Source organism: Prionailurus bengalensis, chromosome D1, assembly GCF_016509475.1.
Source record: "Prionailurus bengalensis isolate Pbe53 chromosome D1, Fcat_Pben_1.1_paternal_pri, whole genome shotgun sequence".
Classification (NCBI taxonomy): Eukaryota; Metazoa; Chordata; class Mammalia; order Carnivora; family Felidae; genus Prionailurus; species Prionailurus bengalensis.
In genome coordinates, this window is record NC_057346.1 from 59,870,440 (window position 1) to 59,886,590 (window position 16,151).

The window sequence follows — 16,151 nt, forward strand, 5'->3', positions numbered from 1 at the left end:
TGACTCTCTCTGAGATAAAACAAATCTGCTATTCCTAGTCTAGAACCCAGGAGTACTTTTTACTACTCTGTTTTTTTCCCACTACACTATGCTATTACTCAGTTTACATACCTTAAAAATAATCCATAGAGGCATCTGGGTAGCTTAGTCGGTTAAGCATCTGACTTTGGCCCAGGTCATGATCTCACACTTCATGGGTTCGAGCCCCGTGTTGGGCTCTGAGCTGACAGCTCAGAGTCCGGGGCCTGCTTCAGATTCTGTGTCTCCCTCTCTCTCTGCCCCTCCCCCACTCACACTCTGTCTCTCGCTCTCTAAAAAATAAACATTTAAAAAACCAAAAAAAAAAAAAAAAAATCCAAAGGTAAATAGTTAAATATCCAAGATTAAACTTCAATCACACATACTTCAATCCCCCAGTAAAATCTTGGCTTTGACCAAGAGTCTCTAGAGAAGAAACTCCTGGAAACAAGAGACATTTATCAAATGTCTATCAGGAGAGACCCACAGGAAAAGGGGGGGGAGGGGGAAAGGCAGTGATTACTCCTTTGAAGAAGCAAGGGATTTCTATACCCTGCCTGTTAGAGCTTTACCAGTCTAGCAGAGAAGAGGAGATAAGACATGAAATGCCACTTCCTCTTTGATATACCCATCCCACCTACTCCCTAGCACAGCACCTGTGACATGTTTTTGTACTTATTTATCAGTGTTTCTCTTCTCATGTTAGTCTGTGAACTCCCTGAAGGCAATTATCACACCTTCTCCACCTTGGTATTACCAAGAATAGCACAGTGCCTGGCACATAGAAGGTGCTTCAGAAATTTGATGAATTGATAAATGAACACAGAGAAAACTATCAAAGGCAGGGAAAGAAGACATCAGTGTAGATCAGAATAGTTCCAGAAGTCAAGACAGCCTTGGGCTAGAACCTTAAAATACAGGTGGGATTTGAAACATACAGACAGGACAGCATCAACAAAGACCTGGCAGTAACCAGAAACATGATGCACCATATGTTAGAATCAGAAAGTTTTAAACACGATTTAGTCCAACAGTCCAATTTTTATAGGGATGTTGTAAACATTCCATTAAAAAGCATGTACTACTAAGCAGAGGAGCTGGCATATCACAAACATTCACTAACTGGTAGCTATTATTACTATTACTCAAAAATAATAATTATCAAACACTTAGCAGGTACCTGCTGTATGCTAAGCAGCATGCTGAGGGAAGGGACTATAACAACGAGCAAGACAGACTTGAATTCTGCTCTCTAATGTCGCTAAGAGTCTAGTGGGGAAGACAGACAAAATAATCTTTGGTAGACCTGGGCTAGGAGGAAGTACGTGAGGGGCTGAAAGAAGAAAGAGTAGGGTCATCCAATCAATGGGCAGTAAGAGAGAAATGTGTGTGTCTCAAAGTGTGTCTTGAGACACATCAGGGGTTCTGAGTCCCCTTAAGTACCCCCAAAGTTTCAAAGTGAGATTTTGTTTAAATAAAGGCTTTTGTGGCTAAATATTTAAAAACCACCAATCTAGTCCAATTTCCTCTTTTAATAAGAATAAAACAGGGCGGTGGCTCAGTTGGTTAAGTGTCCAGCTTCGGCTCAGGTCATGATTTCACAGTTCATGAGTTCAAGCCCTGCACTGAATTCTATGTCTGTCTATGCTGACAGCTCAGAGCTTGGAGCCTACTTTGGATTCTGTGCCTCCCTCTCTCTGCCCCTCCCCTGTTCGTTCTCTCTCTCTCTCTCTCTCTCTCTCTCTAAAATAAACATTAAAAAGAAAAAAGAATAAAACAGGGTCCAGATGAGGTAAATTACATACTTGAGGCAATAATACCTCAAGTTAGTTGTAGACTGGGATACTTGCTTTGAACTTGAGCTGGAAACTACCCACTGATCTGTATGTCACATCATTCTGGCAGATGAACAACCACTGGGAGTAGATGCATCCAGAATTCACAGGCACTGGCCAAGCAGGCAGTCTGGCCCTGATTGGATGTTGATGCGCTTTTCTACTTTAGGTCTCAAGCTGGGTCTCTGTGTCAAAATGATGCCTCCAATTCCTCTCTATGGTTGACCAGCTACACCTTCCAGGAGGAACTCACTGGCTCCAAGAGTAGGTCTGTTTCTGGGCCACCTATCTGGTACCCATACTTTATACTACTAATATCCTCAAGCACCATGTAGTTTGGCAAGTTGAGAGCAAGAACTGAGTTTAACCAGTTATCACATCCTGTTTAATACCTACCCTGAGCTGGCTAGACCCATCTCTCATCTTCCTAACTACCACTAAGCTAATCACTCCTCCCAACCAGGGGTTTAGCAGAATCAGGTTATCAGTAAATTAAAGGACCTATATGGAAAAACCAATATTCCTCTGGTTAACCCCTACTTAACACCTCTCAAGAATGAAATACTGCTTCATAATTTGGAGATTAAACTTTTGTATATATAGAAAGGGGTAGTTTACTTTGGTAAGATGAGCCTGCAGTTTAGGTCTTTAAACTGAGGGAAAACAAATGCTTTAGAATCTGGAAAAAAAAAAAAATGGGTTTAAATCTTAGTGATACCACTTAGTAGTTGCAATATCCTCGGCATTCTCAAATACTCTGAACCTCAACTCGACAATAAATAGGGAATACTAATAAAATTACCATCACAAACGTGAGACTCAAAATGCTCTTTTGAATCACAGTCACTTATCAAATGTACCATATCAATTTGCACATGAGATCATTAAAACCATACAGTTTTAAATTACCTATCCCTATAGCACAAATAATGGAGAAATGGAACCAAGGTGCTCAGTACAGCATGGGCTGAGTTCAGGATAGCGTAGGCAGACCTGGGTTGGAATCTGCACACAGCCCCTGCCACCGCCCCCTCCCTCACAAACTGGAATCCTAGAAAAGTTACTCAACCTCTCTAGCCTCAGTCTCCTCAAGTACAAAGTGCAGCTAATCTAACAGGGCTGCTATTAGTAATGAATGAGATAATGCAAGTAAAGGGCTTTAAACAGGAGCTGGTTTACGGTAAGGACTCAATAAATAGTAAGTTTTTCTATCGGTAGCTCATTTCCTAAACCCTATTTTCTCTACACCTCTCCAAAACTAGACAAGCACTTAGCAAAGCCTAAATTACTTCAACAAATAATGAAAAGACAAAAGAAGAGGAAAGGAATGATGGCTGCTATTCCAGACCACTTATCATGCTAATGGCATCTGATATTGGAAAACATATCCTGAAGAACAAAACCACAGCATACGCAATCTTTCCAAAAAAGTGGCAAAGAGCACCACTTGTGTCTTAGTTAGGCTATCCACTACCCTTTTATAATTTGGGCCCTACTAGTTTACCAAGCAGAAAGAGCTACAGGAAGGCAACTCTGATGCCACATGCAAATCACTACTTCTTTGTAAACCCAACCTTTATTTTTTCAGCTCAAGCTCATCTCTATTATAAGGATTTCACTGACTCCTCCTAGCAGACTCAACCACTTGCCCCACTGAATTTTTTACACACTTCCGATATAACAATTACCTAATAGAGTAGAGCTATTTGCATGCCTCTTCCCTACACTCTAAGTTGGTAAAGATCCCGTCTTACATTGCCAGTGCTTAACACACAGACCTCCATAATTGCAAATTACAAGGATGGATTTCACCTTCTTTTTCACTAACTAAGGCTGCTAAGAGACAGCTGGGTAGACTTTAGTAGAAACTCACATAAACTAAGTCTACCAGACCAGACCCCTGGTTTTTGTTTGTGTGTTTGTTTGTCTGGGAGAAGGGAGCTTGAAGGGATTACTAGCTGTTCCAGCTTCTCAGAGTTATTTTCTCAAACACACAAAAGATAGAACCAGTCCATACAGAATTTCCAGACCACAGATTATATCTTTCTACATAAATAAAACAAGTAACAGAAGTTTCTGGGATGGATGCTAGTGGTTACATATAAAGTTGACCTCTAGGCACGACACTCTAATAAGTCTGTAGTATAAGCATATTATACAACTAGAAGCTCTCAAGTTCTTAAAACAATAAGGGAAGAAAAGCGAAGAAGCAAAAATAGAAACTGTCTTACATCAAAACTTTAAGTTCTTTTCCCCTCTGCCAATTCTTTTCTGCTCTTTATCTCAATGAACCCTGATATATGTAATTGAAATCAGGCTCCCTCAAAGGAGGGCTCATGACTAACAAACCATACGTAATAACTTCAATACTGTATTTATTTTTTCCAGGGCACTTTCAACTATATCTCACTGAACCACAGTCAACCGTAATCACAGAAACTTAAAACTGGATGGGGCCTTGGAGGTCATTTCCACAACCACCCCATATCACCAACCAAGTGGTATCCAAACAACCAAGTGGTTGAGAGGTATGGGTCTAAAATGTTTCCTTAAAAATCTCCCCCTGCTCTAACCACCTGTCAGTTTCTCAGTCTCTTCCTGCCACATTAATAACCCCAATCAAGTAAACCAAATCCACCAAGTCATCCTACCACCAAGCAACAGTCTTAGCTTCTCAAGTACACTTCTACTCCCTTTCTCTGAGCCTCACCCCCAATTGTCCCCAGTCACCCACCTCCAATACACAGCCAGAGCCTCTTAGATTCTGATCCCTCAGAGATCCCACTGGTGGTGGGTGGACCCCTGACAATCAACCCCCTTCCTCCTATCCCTCTGAGTTGTCCATATGCTGTCCTATGCAAGGCTATAAGCAACCCTTGCTATGAATGTACCTTTGGCCTCACAATAATCTCCCTTTCCTTTCTTACCTTCTATTTACTTCTCAGCGTTATCCCTTCATTCCCTTTAAACTCAATGTCTCTTTCCTCCTAGTGATTCAAGGACCACCGGTAATTCAATACATCAGTTGTTAAATGTCCATTAGACAGGTAAAGGGGACATACACCCTCAAGGAGCTCACCCTCAAAGAGCTCAGAGGTCTAGAAAGAGCCAGAAATAGAGAATCATTTACCCCATTAGACTCAGCTCCTCTGGGAAGCCTTCCCTAGCTCAAATTGAACTGGCCCCCTCTTCTCAGTGCCACCACTATACCTCTGATGCTACGACTAGTTTTCCTTCTGTGTCTCCCACCACTAGGCTGTGGGCTCTTCTATGGAAGGGCCCCTATGTCTCTAGCACTTAACCCAGGACTCAGCACAAACATATGTAATGTTTGTTAAATGAGTGAAACGATGAATTCCGGTATACAATCATTCATTCTTCCATTAGGTGCACAAAACTTTATGACACATTATGTACCAAGTCCTAGAGTGTAATGATAAATAAAACAGTTCTTACATAAAAATAACTCTCAACACTGTAATACTAGATTAGCACTCTTCCCTGGTGTGCGTCCCCAACCCCCACCTCAAACCAAGCCGGTCTTCTCCTACAGCGAAAGTCCGGCCTTCCCACGCAGAAGTCCACGCCCCTCCAACTCAAGCTACCCCTCAGCCCTTCAGTCCTACCCCTACGACCCCCAGTTAATAATCTCAAATCTAACGCCCTCACTTCTTTGGCTTCTCTCCCTGTCCTCAATCTCCACCCTTGAGGTTACTGCAAGTCTTCTATCCCCATGACCGCCTTTCAGTGCCGGAGTGCAGGTTACCTCTGATTTCCCTCTCCGCGCACCCGCCCCCCCAGTTGGCTCCTTCCTTCTCAGGGTCCCGCCTCCCCTAGGACCCCACTCCCGATAACCTCTCCTCCCCCTCCCTTCAGGTTTAGGCTGAGCCTCTTCTCTCCTTGACTCTCAACATTTCTTACCTCATCTAGCTCCCGTTCCCCGGCAGCACCTCCTCCAACCTCCACCTCTACCACTGCCGCCATCTTCACAGCTCTCCCCCTCCCTCCGGTCCCCGCGCGAGCCAGCTGCTTCCGCCGCTCAAGTGCTCCTAGCCAATCGGCGGCGCAGGCTCCGGCAGGGGGCGGGGCAACAAGTCAGGCCGAGTCTTGAGCGGTACTAAGAGACTATCTACCTGCTGCTCACTTAAAGGTCAAGGAGGGACGGTTTCCATGCGCTTCTAAGCTTCCCTGGGGGAGGATTCTTGGAAAATGAGAAATTTGGCTTGGATTCTTTCAGTGCAAATATTTCACCAATTCTCCCCTTGGGAGCGCCAAAAAGAAGGGTCTCTACATCGTCAACTTTTGCGACGCTCCCTCACTCTAAGCTCCAACGGGGGAAGCCTGGAGGCTAAGGACTACATTTCCCAGAATACATTGACTCTGACCCGGAAGTTTAGGTTCCGCGCTGTGGACAGATTTATAGTGAGTGGAAATTTGCATAAAATATAATTAAAAATACACCTTTAAAATAGATATAAAACATACATAGATGCACACGAATGCATTTTACTGGCTATATCACATGTCTTCTTGCCTCGGTGGGAATCATTTTTCAAAAACAGCGGCTTCTTGAGGCCCCAGGACAAATTCCCGGAATTCCGGAGGCGGAGAGTAGTGCTACGAATCAGAAGTCGGAGGTCAGAGGGCCAAATTGGCGGGAGAAAGGATTTTGTGGTCCGCGATCTGAGGCTGCGATGGCTCTTCCAGGTCCGTTGTTCCGGGTGAGGGGCTTTGAGGGTTGTTGATGGGGGGGGGGGGGGGGGGGGGCGGGGGGGGCAGTTGCAGAGAATGGGTAGCGGTCAAGGAATGTACAGAACAGCGCGTTCCAAGAGGGGGAAGTGCCTGCACGGTTTAGTCTCCCGAAGCTGAGAGCTGAAGAGTCTCGCACCTAGTAGGTGCTTTGAGGGGCCAAGCTGAATTAATATTTACTAAGTACCCACCATGTAAAAAGGGTTTTGCGTACATCAGGAAAACATTGATGATTCCTAATAGAGGAGTAACAACGAGAAACAAATTTAAGAAGATTGATTTGAGAGGGGAGAACAAATCAAAGAGACTTGTATATTTAATTGAACATTTGTTGCGTCTTTACTACGTGGTGGGCTCTAGCGGTATAAAGGTGAATGATTTAAGGCACCACTCATGCCCTGGGGAGCATCCAACGTTCCCGTACTAACCTATTTTGTACTTGCTGCTCCGTTGCCCTGTGGTTGCATTCTAGTTGTTTCACGTGTTTGTTGGAATCTCACCACCTGGTCCAGATCCGTTCCCTGCCCACTGCCCCACAAGCCCATCAAGGGCATCAGAAACAGTCTGACTTCCTGCAAAGATTTCCAGAGAACCAGCCATGGCTAGTTTGTTTTTCTTTTGTTCTCTCCTTCAGGAGTAGCATGAGGATTCTTTCTCTTCTGGAAGCTGACAGGACCAAAAAAGGCAGTGCCAAAGTGGTGACAGAAGAGATCTTAGGAGAAAGTATTTTTGCCTTGTACTTGGGATAGCTGCTGGGCCCACAATGGCTCCTGTAAAGATTAGCCACATCGTATCATTTTCCTCTCAGGTGTGTTAATTAGCAGTTGTGATTTTTTTCTTGGCAACTGAAAGAAGTGACAAAAGTAGGAGACTTGGCTGCACTTTCAGGAAACTCCCAGTTTAATAGAAGAGACATTGTCCCTTCTTTGGGAATCCAAAGTCAAAGGAGGACACACAGCTCTTGCCCTCAGGTTGTTCCCAGAGCAACGCAGGGTGCATAAAAGAAGTGTTCCTGGGAATTGAAGGTAGAGAGGAAACAACTTCAGGATTCCACCCTTAGTTTGAAGGGAACTGGCAAACCCATAGGCCCAAAGTCTGTACCAGGGTTCCTAGAAGGGCAGTTTAGTTACTCTGTCATTGAGAGCACACCGGGACATTCAAGGTCATTCCTGACCTGTGAGGACATCACCCCCACCATCAAAAGTGATCTCAACCTCCTCCCTAAAAGTTCACTTTTGAGAAATTCCAATTATCCAGATTAGATCTAGATGCTGAGGCCTAAGCCCAGGATTTATACCATGTGGTGATTCTTAAGAACTTCCCACCCTTTCCTTTGCTGTCATTTCTATCCATACCTTTTCTCCCCACTCTTCTTCACCTTCTGTTGCCCTAGTCTTTCTCAAAGGATGCCATTGGCATTTTGGGTGGGATAAATCTGCATTTATAGCAGTATCATTTACCTGATGAGGTATTTAGCATCCATGGCCTTCAGACCCTAATGACAGTAATGCTCCCTGGTCATGATGACAGTCAAAAACATCCCTACTCATTTCAGAAAGACTCTTAGAGAGCCTTTTGGAACTAATATATCAACTCCTAAGTGAAAGAAAATAAAAATTGCCCATATCCTTCTTACCTACATAGTCAGCCTAAATGGTTTTCTTCAAAGATTGAGCCTTATAAAATGCTAGAGAATGTTACTTATCATCTAACACTGAGGTTTTCAAACTGTTCTATGGGCACCCACTTCTAATTGAAGTGAGGTGGTGCATGTATGTCTCTAGACCCCCCAACCTGTGTTTTAACCAGAGCTCTGGTTTTTTTGATGAAAATACACACACACACACACACACACACACACACACACACTTTAGTGTAAGATTTCAGCTAAAAGGAAGGATTTTATTGCTAAAACAAAAACAAGATTGAAAACCATGAGTATAGACTCCCTCCCCTTTACTTATGGATGAAAGAATTTAGATCCAGAGAGAGAAAGTAGTTTGCTCAGGGCCTTGCCACCAAAAAATATCTAACTGTGGGTTAGAACCAAGAATTTCTCTCTTGGTGGGTGCCTGGGTGGCTTAGTTGGTTGTGCATCTGACTTTGGCTCATGTCATGATCTCACAGTTGATGAGTTCGAGTCCCACACTGGGCTTGCTGCTGTCAACACAGAGCCCACTCCAGATCCTCTGTCTCCTCCTCTGCCCCTCCCCTGCTTGTGCTCTTTCTCTCTCTCTCTCTCTCAAAAATAGTTTTTAAAAATTTTTCTCTCTCGGTATTGCTATTGTTGCCTTGGAACAAATCACTTTATTCCTACCCATTAGTTGTAAACTCAGAATAAAAATCCTTGCCTTTCTTTTCTCATAGGGCTACTTTGAAGATAAAAAAATGTCTGTGAAAGTACCTTGTAAATGAAGTGAAATAGCATAGTGTGGCAGTTAAAAGCCTGGATTCAGAAAGCTAGATGTTCTGATTTTGGTTGGTTATTTGGCTTTGTGGCCTTGGGTAAGTTTCTGAACCTAAGCTTCAATGTATTGATCTGTTAAGTAAGAAGCAATAATAGCAACTAAACTAAATAGTAAAGTGTTAGGAGGATTAAATGAGGTGGTTTGGTAAATGAAGGAGAGGTAAATGGTCTGTAAATCCCTGGCACATGATAGCTGTACTTTTATGGACTCCCGTCTAGTGGTTCTTCTATCATGGTAAAATGCCTGGAAAGGTTTGGGAATGTAGGAATCCCTCATTCATGGGCATCCTTTTTACCTTTCAGTTCAGTGAGGTTCCTGATTACTCCTTCTCTCTCTGACTTAGGATCCCAAGTATCCTGTGGAGAACTTGCTGAATCCAGACTGTCAGAAGGGACCTTGGCTCAGCTGCCCTCAGGACAAGAGTGGGCAGCTGAAAGTGGAACTCCAGCTGGAGAGGGCAGTGCCCATTGGCTACATTGACGTAGGTGCGTGAGTTCTCTGAGGTCTAGGAATCTGTGCGGGAGATGCAGGAGTCACATTCCCCTCCAAGTGCTCCATAATGTCTCAACTTGGTCTAGCTGAGCACTTTTCATGGAATAAGCCCTTCCTGGTCTGAAGGTGAGATGTGGCCCAGGTGCCCTTCTCAGGTGTATGGTGTTGGCAAACTCTGAGGTTTCCGTTCAGATAGAATGCAATGGGAGGGGCACCTGGCTGGTTTTAGTGGGTAGAGCATGTGACTCTTGATCTTCGGGTTGTAGGTTCGAGCCCCACATTGGGTGGAGAGATTACTTAAAAATAAAATTTGAAAAAAAAAAAGTAGTGGGAATGGTATTCCCTGAATTATTTAACGTACGTGCCCTGCTTTGATCTGAATAGTCTGGGTGAAGCCTTAGGATGCTGACATAATTACAAATGCCAACAAATAGAACCTGTAAGCACCTATAAACATCATTGTCAAGAGGATGCTGGGGGATGGGCTCTGCAGACTAATCTGGGAAGTCTCCATAGGAATTTGCGGGTTGAGAAGGTTGGCCTTAGCATTCTCTGGAGTAGAGAACTAACAAAGACCATTGGCCTCAGCTCTGTAGGGCTCCCTAGCAGGGGTCTAATAGAGACAGAGATTAGCACTGCCTGCCAGAGCCAGAGGACAGGGAAGCAGCAAGTCTATTGAGTCAGGGAAGGTTTCTAGCTGGGAGGAGCACTGTGAACCTTCATTTTGTGGACTGAGGTCTTATCCACTTCAGTTGCCAGTTCACTGTGTTCCTTGACCTTTCTGGGCTTCCAACCAGCTCTAGAATGGAAGAATGTCCTTTTCCCACCCGATACCTTGTGTGCAATCAGGAGAGCATCTGTCTTCCCATCACCCTTAAATCCTTCTCTCAACCTTTTGTCCTCAGGTAACTGTGGCTGTGCTTTCCTGCAAATTGATGTGGGCCGTTCTTCCTGGTCCCTGGACAGACCTTTTGTCACCTTGCTCCCTGCAACCATGCTTATGTCCCTGGCTGATTCAAAGCAGGGGAAAAAACCGCTCAGGGGTCCGCATGTTTAAAGATGGTAAGGAAGGCAAAAACAGAAATGGGAAATGGACAGCGAGAGAGACTATAAGAAAGAGATGCAGTCATGCTAAGCTAGACAACCCACTAGAGAGGGCCATGGAGCTGTTAGGTGGAATGGTGGGAGGGGCCTGTGAAGGGGCTTGGTCGTATCTGTGGGGGTATGGGGTAGGTGGTGAGTGAACAACTACTGGTATGTTTGTGTGAGTTCTCTGTGATGACAGTATATGGGAACCGAGAACATTTATGTACTATGATTTATATTTACACATGATTCGGTGGAGCCTGATGTAGAGCCCGTATTTGTGAGTAGTGTTTTTATTTGTATAAATGTACATTGGTGTGAGTACGGTAGTCGCCCTTTATCCACGGTTTCACTTTCCATGGTTTCAGTTACCTACAGTCCACCACAGCCAAAAGCAGATGATATTCCTTCTAACATATTATTAGAAGGTCAATAGTAGTAGCCTCCCTGTGTCACAATGCCTATGTCATTCACCTCACTTCATCTCATCACGTAGGCATTTTATCATCTCACGTCACCCCAAGAAGAAAGGTGAGCAGAGTACAGTAAGATATTTTGAGAGAGAGCGAGAGAGAGAGAGACCACATTCACGTAACTTTTATTATAGCCTGTTGTTATAATTGCTCTGTTTTATTATTGTTATTAATCTCTTCCTGTGCCTAACGCATAAATTAAGCTTTATCATAGGTGTGCACGTATAGGAAAAAACATAGTATATACGAGGTTCGGTGCTATCTGTGGTTTCGGGCATCCACTGGGGGCTTTGAACATATCCCCCACAGATGAGGAGGGACAACTGTATAAGTGTTAGTGTAGAATAAATGTTTATATAAGTGATGGAAGGCTACAGGATGGATACGGTGAGATAGTATATAGTGCTTCCTGAGTTCCAATCCATGCAAATTTCTGTGTTCACTAAGCACTGCAGAACAGACATAAGATCTGATTCCTGGACTTTGGGGACTTACAGTCTAATAAGGATTTGTCTGTGTTGGAGCTGAGGTGTTTGTAATGTTGTGAAGGAACCATGATATGGGAGGGGCATACGAGGTACAGGGGATGAGGTGCTACCACAGAGTGCTGGGAAGTAAAGGTGAGAAGGGTTTGCAGTATTGCCATGTCACACAGTGACTATGGAGACCATGGAGTGTTGTGAGGGAGGTGGAGGTCTCATGGTCCAGGAAGAGCAGATGTAGCTCATCTGATCCACTGGGCGAGTGGTCACCTCAGACCCCAACACTACAGGTACCTCCTGTTTAAAATGAGACATTGGGGGCACTTGGGTGGCTCAGTCAGTTAAGTGTCTGACTCAATCTCAGCTCAGGTCATGATCTTACAGTTTGTGAGTTCAGGTTCTGCATTGGATTCTGCACTGACAGTGTGGAGCCTGCTTGGGATTCTGTCTCTCTCCCTCTTTCTCAGTCCCTCCCTCACTTGTGCGCGCTCTCTCTCTCTCTCTCTGTCAAAATAAATAAACTGGGGCGCCTGGGTGGCTCAGTCAGTTAAGCGTCCAACTTTGACTCAGGTCATGATCTCATACCTTGTGGGTTCGAGCCTCACATCAGGCTCTGTGCTGACAGCTCAGAGCCTAGAGCCTGCTTCAGATTCTGTGTCTTTCTCTCTGCCCCTCCCCGGGTCATGCTCTGTCTCTCTCTCTCCTTCAAAAATAAATAAACATTAAAAAATAAAATAAAGTTTAAAAAAAAACTTTCATAAGTAAATTGACACATTGGCAAGGTTCCTAGAGAGGTATAGAATGAGGATGTGCTGGGAACAGTGTGGAACCATGACAGAGGAGCGATGGTGGGAAGGCAAGGCACCAGGTCTGAGTGCACCTTAACTGGCCTGCTTAGCACTGCCAAACCCTGAGCACCAAAGCCTAAGGGGACAGTTACTGATGGCCTCCATTCCTTTTGTTGGAGTTTAATCTGTATAGTCCCTGTCTTTCGTCTCCTCAGTATTGACCTTCTCTTTCTTTGTCCCTCCCATTCACACATTTCCTCTGCCTCTCATTTTCTTTCTTTTTGCCTTCAGAAGATTTCCTGGCTGCGGCCTCAGGTGAGCCCTGGGATCGACTTCGCCTGACCTGCTCCCAACCCTTCACACGTCAGCAGTCTTTTGGTCTGGCCTTCCTCCGGGTGTGTTCCTCCCTGGACTCCTCAGATGACCCTGTGGGGGATCTCTCTGCTCCTGGGAGCACTAGGCTAAGCCAGGTATGTACAATGGTGGAACAAGGACTTCATATTTTCCTACTTTTCTCAGTTTCAGGTTAGAAGACTGGGGCTTGATTGAGGGATAAACACAGAAACCCACCTTCCCCCCCACCACACACACACATTCAAGTAAAAACAGAAATGGGCTTGCTACCTTTCCTTACAGCTAAGAGTGAATGCCTCTCCATCCCTTTTGCCCTTGGGAGATTCAAGGCAGTGAACCTTCAGTGCAGTGTACACAAAGCTGTAGGGCCATTGGTTCTTTAGCAAGAATGAAATTTCTTTTTGGATTCAGACTTAATCCACTTTACGTTTAGGTTCCCGTGGGCTACAGCTTTCATCAGACTTTTCCTTCTAGCACCTGAAAGTCCCAGGGCACACTTACTATCTCTCTGTCATTGTTGTTGCCTGACAGGCAACAGGATGCCTGTCCACCTGCCAGGAAAGCCAGTTATAATGTTAGATATGTGTTCTGCAATTTCATTTGTTTTCCTGCTTTCTCTCCCTGTACAACACACACATGCTGCTAAGAGAAGATGGATAGGTATCTGGTCAGTTTGCCTCCCCTCTTCTCAGCCAGTTTTCTAGTTATTTTTTATTCCTCAGCCTATTCTGAATCCTCCTGCTTTCTTGTCACTGTGTCTTCATTTTTCTTTCCAGTACCCTCTACCATAATTCACTCACAAACAAATACAAAGATGGAATCACACAAAGCAAGAGTTGTACAATTCTAGAGGTCAAAAATACTTAGAGATTATCAAGCCCCAGCCACCTCATTTTGTGTGTCAGCTAGGGACACTTGCATATTCAGATTCACACGGTGAACCAGAGCAGAAGACGGACTAGAAATCAGGTCATCTGTCATTATACCACAGTGCTTCCTATGCACGTAATACACCTCTAGAAGCTCCAAACATCCGGGGCACCTAGTGGCTCAGTCGTTTAGGTGTCTAACTCCTGGTTTCGGCTCAGGTCGTGATCTCATGGTTTGTGGGATTGAGCCCCACGTTGGGCTCTGTGCTGATGGCTCAGAGCCTGCTTGGGATTCTCTGTCTCCCTCTCTCTCTCTCTCTTCTCTCTTTCTCTCAAAATAAATAAATAACTGTAAAAAAAATGAAGTTCCAAACATCTGACATAACCAAAAGAAGTTCAGTTCCAGGAGTGAACATTACAAGTGTCACTCTTGTTGAGGTTACTGAGAAAAACAGACCGAGCATCAGAAGACAAAATGGAGGAGGAAGAGGAGATGCTTCTGTAGTACAGCCTCGGGAGAGACCCAGAGAACGGAGACCAAGTAAAGCCTGGTCTGAGATTTACTCCTCCTTCATGGGAAGGGCTAAAAAATGCAGCAGGACCAGTGGAAGCCGCTCCATGTGCTCTGCCAGGTTCCAGTATTGTGGTGCCAGGGGGCTGACACGAATGGAGCTACAGCCCTGTGGGCCTGGCCTCAATAAAATGGAAGCTTTGTGAGATTAGGGACCTGTTTGTCTTGTTCCATACTGAGTCCTGGCAGCTGGAACAGTGCCTAGAACAAAGTAGGCTTTTAGAATAACTTACCTTTCAGGGGCAAGCTGTAGATAGGATCACCACCATAAAGTTTACCATCCAAACTGAGACATTTGGAGAGGAAAAAGAGTGCTATTAATTACATGGAGACAACAGTATTGTCCCAGGCAAACCAGGACATACAGTCTCCCTAATTATAGGCTAAATAAGGGCTTCTTTTGGCCATCTAAATTACTCTGCACCTTTAAGACCAAGGAGGGAGTCAGCAACTCCAGAGCCATAATGTTAGAAGGACCTTGAACATCAACAGCAGAGTGAAACATATTGCACATACCTCAGTGAAACCACAGGGAAAGAAATTCTAAAATGTGTCTACAAGAGAGGGTTGATGCATGGAAACAGATTGATGGCACTCAATTTTATAATTTAAAATGTCTAAAATTTAAGGTGTATTGTTCTAATGGTATATTATAGTGAAAGCAAAACATACGGGCTTTTAACCCCGTGACATAGGGTCTTTTATGGCACTGGTTTTCCAGTTAGGAAACCGAAGCACAAAGAACTTTAGTGAGATGTTCCAGGTCACACTGCTAAATAAGTCTTAGAGTGGATTTGAATCCAGCCACTGACTCCATGTAACCTGTGCTTGGAAGCTCAGTTCCTAATGATTAATCTCACTTAGAATTAAATAAACCATAAATTCTTCATACCCATCTAGTTACCCTTTCTAGTGGTATTTGCTCTAAAGTATATGAGACAAGGTAAAGAAAAAATAGAAGCCCAGGAAAATTAAAATATTTCTAAATTAATGCTGCATCCAAGATGAGATTGTAATGGCAATTAAAAAATATTAAACGGTAGGGGCACCTGGGTGGCTCAATCGGTTGAGCATCCGACTTCGGCTCAGGTCATAATCTTGCAGCTCTTGAGTCCAAGCCCCACATCGGGCTCTGTGCTGACAGCTCAGAACCTGCATTCTGCTTCAGATTCTGTCTTCGTCTCTCTTTGCCTCTCCCCTACTCATGCTCTGTCTCTGTCTCTGTCTCCCTCTCTCTCTCTCAAAATAAATAAACATTAAATAAAAAATTTTTTAAAAATATTAAACGGTAAATGTGATTACATACATACATACGTAAACAAGCTGTGAATGTGAGTAAAAATACTACTTCTCATGTTTGCAGAATGAGGCCAAAATCATGCTTTACAAGAAAGATGTTTACCTTTAAAAGAATCTCTGAGGGGCGCCTGGGTGGCTCAGTCGGTTGGGCGTCCGACTTCGGCTCAGGTCATGATCTCGCGGTCTGTGAGTTCGAGCCCCGCATCAGGCTCTGGGCTAACAGCTCAGAGCCTGGAGCCTGTTTCGGATTCTGTGTCTCCCTCTCTCTCTGACCCTCCCCTGCTCATGCTGTGTCTCTCTCTGTCTCAAAAATAAATAAATGTTAAAAAAAAAATTTTTTTTTTTAAATAAAAGAATCTCTGATAGGGGCGCCTGGGTTGCTCAGTTGGTTAAACGATTGACGTCTGCTCAGGTCATGATCTCATGGTTTGTGAGTTCAAGCCCCGCGTCAGGCTCTGTGATGACAGCTCAGATCCTGGAGCGTGCTTCAGATTCTGTGTCTCCCCCTCTCTCTGCCCATCCCCTGTTCATGCTGTCTCTATCAAAAATAAATACATATTTTAAAAATAAAAGAATCTCCAATAGAAGAATCAACTGTAAATTAAAGACAAAGTTTTTTCATTTTTTTAAATTCAAGGGAAAAAGGAAATTTGGAAAAATAAAAAAG

The 16,151-nt window shown here is 44.1% G+C and overlaps 2 protein-coding genes across 3 annotated transcripts in view; one reads left to right on the plus strand and one right to left on the minus strand.

Moving 5' to 3' along the window:
* RNF121 (ring finger protein 121) overlaps positions 1–6,391 on the minus strand; it is an 82,228-nt gene extending 75,837 nt beyond the window's left edge. The window contains exon 1 of one of the 2 annotated variants that reach the window (XM_043580346.1): positions 6,339–6,391. Coding sequence is in view for 1 of the 2 variants with exons in the window: in XM_043580345.1 (XP_043436280.1) it covers positions 5,775–5,837 (63 nt within the window). In the remaining variant the exon portion in view is untranslated. Of the gene's footprint in view, positions 1–5,774; positions 5,894–6,338 lie in introns of those variants that run through there. The other variant, XM_043580345.1, reaches the window with a different exon arrangement.
* Positions 6,002–16,151, plus strand: part of XNDC1N (XRCC1 N-terminal domain containing 1, N-terminal like) — a 38,259-nt gene continuing 28,109 nt past the window's right edge. The window contains 6 exon segments of the mRNA XM_043580366.1: positions 6,002–6,560; positions 7,237–7,410; positions 9,414–9,555; positions 10,468–10,586; positions 10,588–10,624; positions 12,683–12,861. Of these exon segments, the coding sequence (XP_043436301.1) occupies positions 7,366–7,410; positions 9,414–9,555; positions 10,468–10,586; positions 10,588–10,624; positions 12,683–12,861 (522 nt within the window). The 5' untranslated portion in view covers positions 6,002–6,560; positions 7,237–7,365.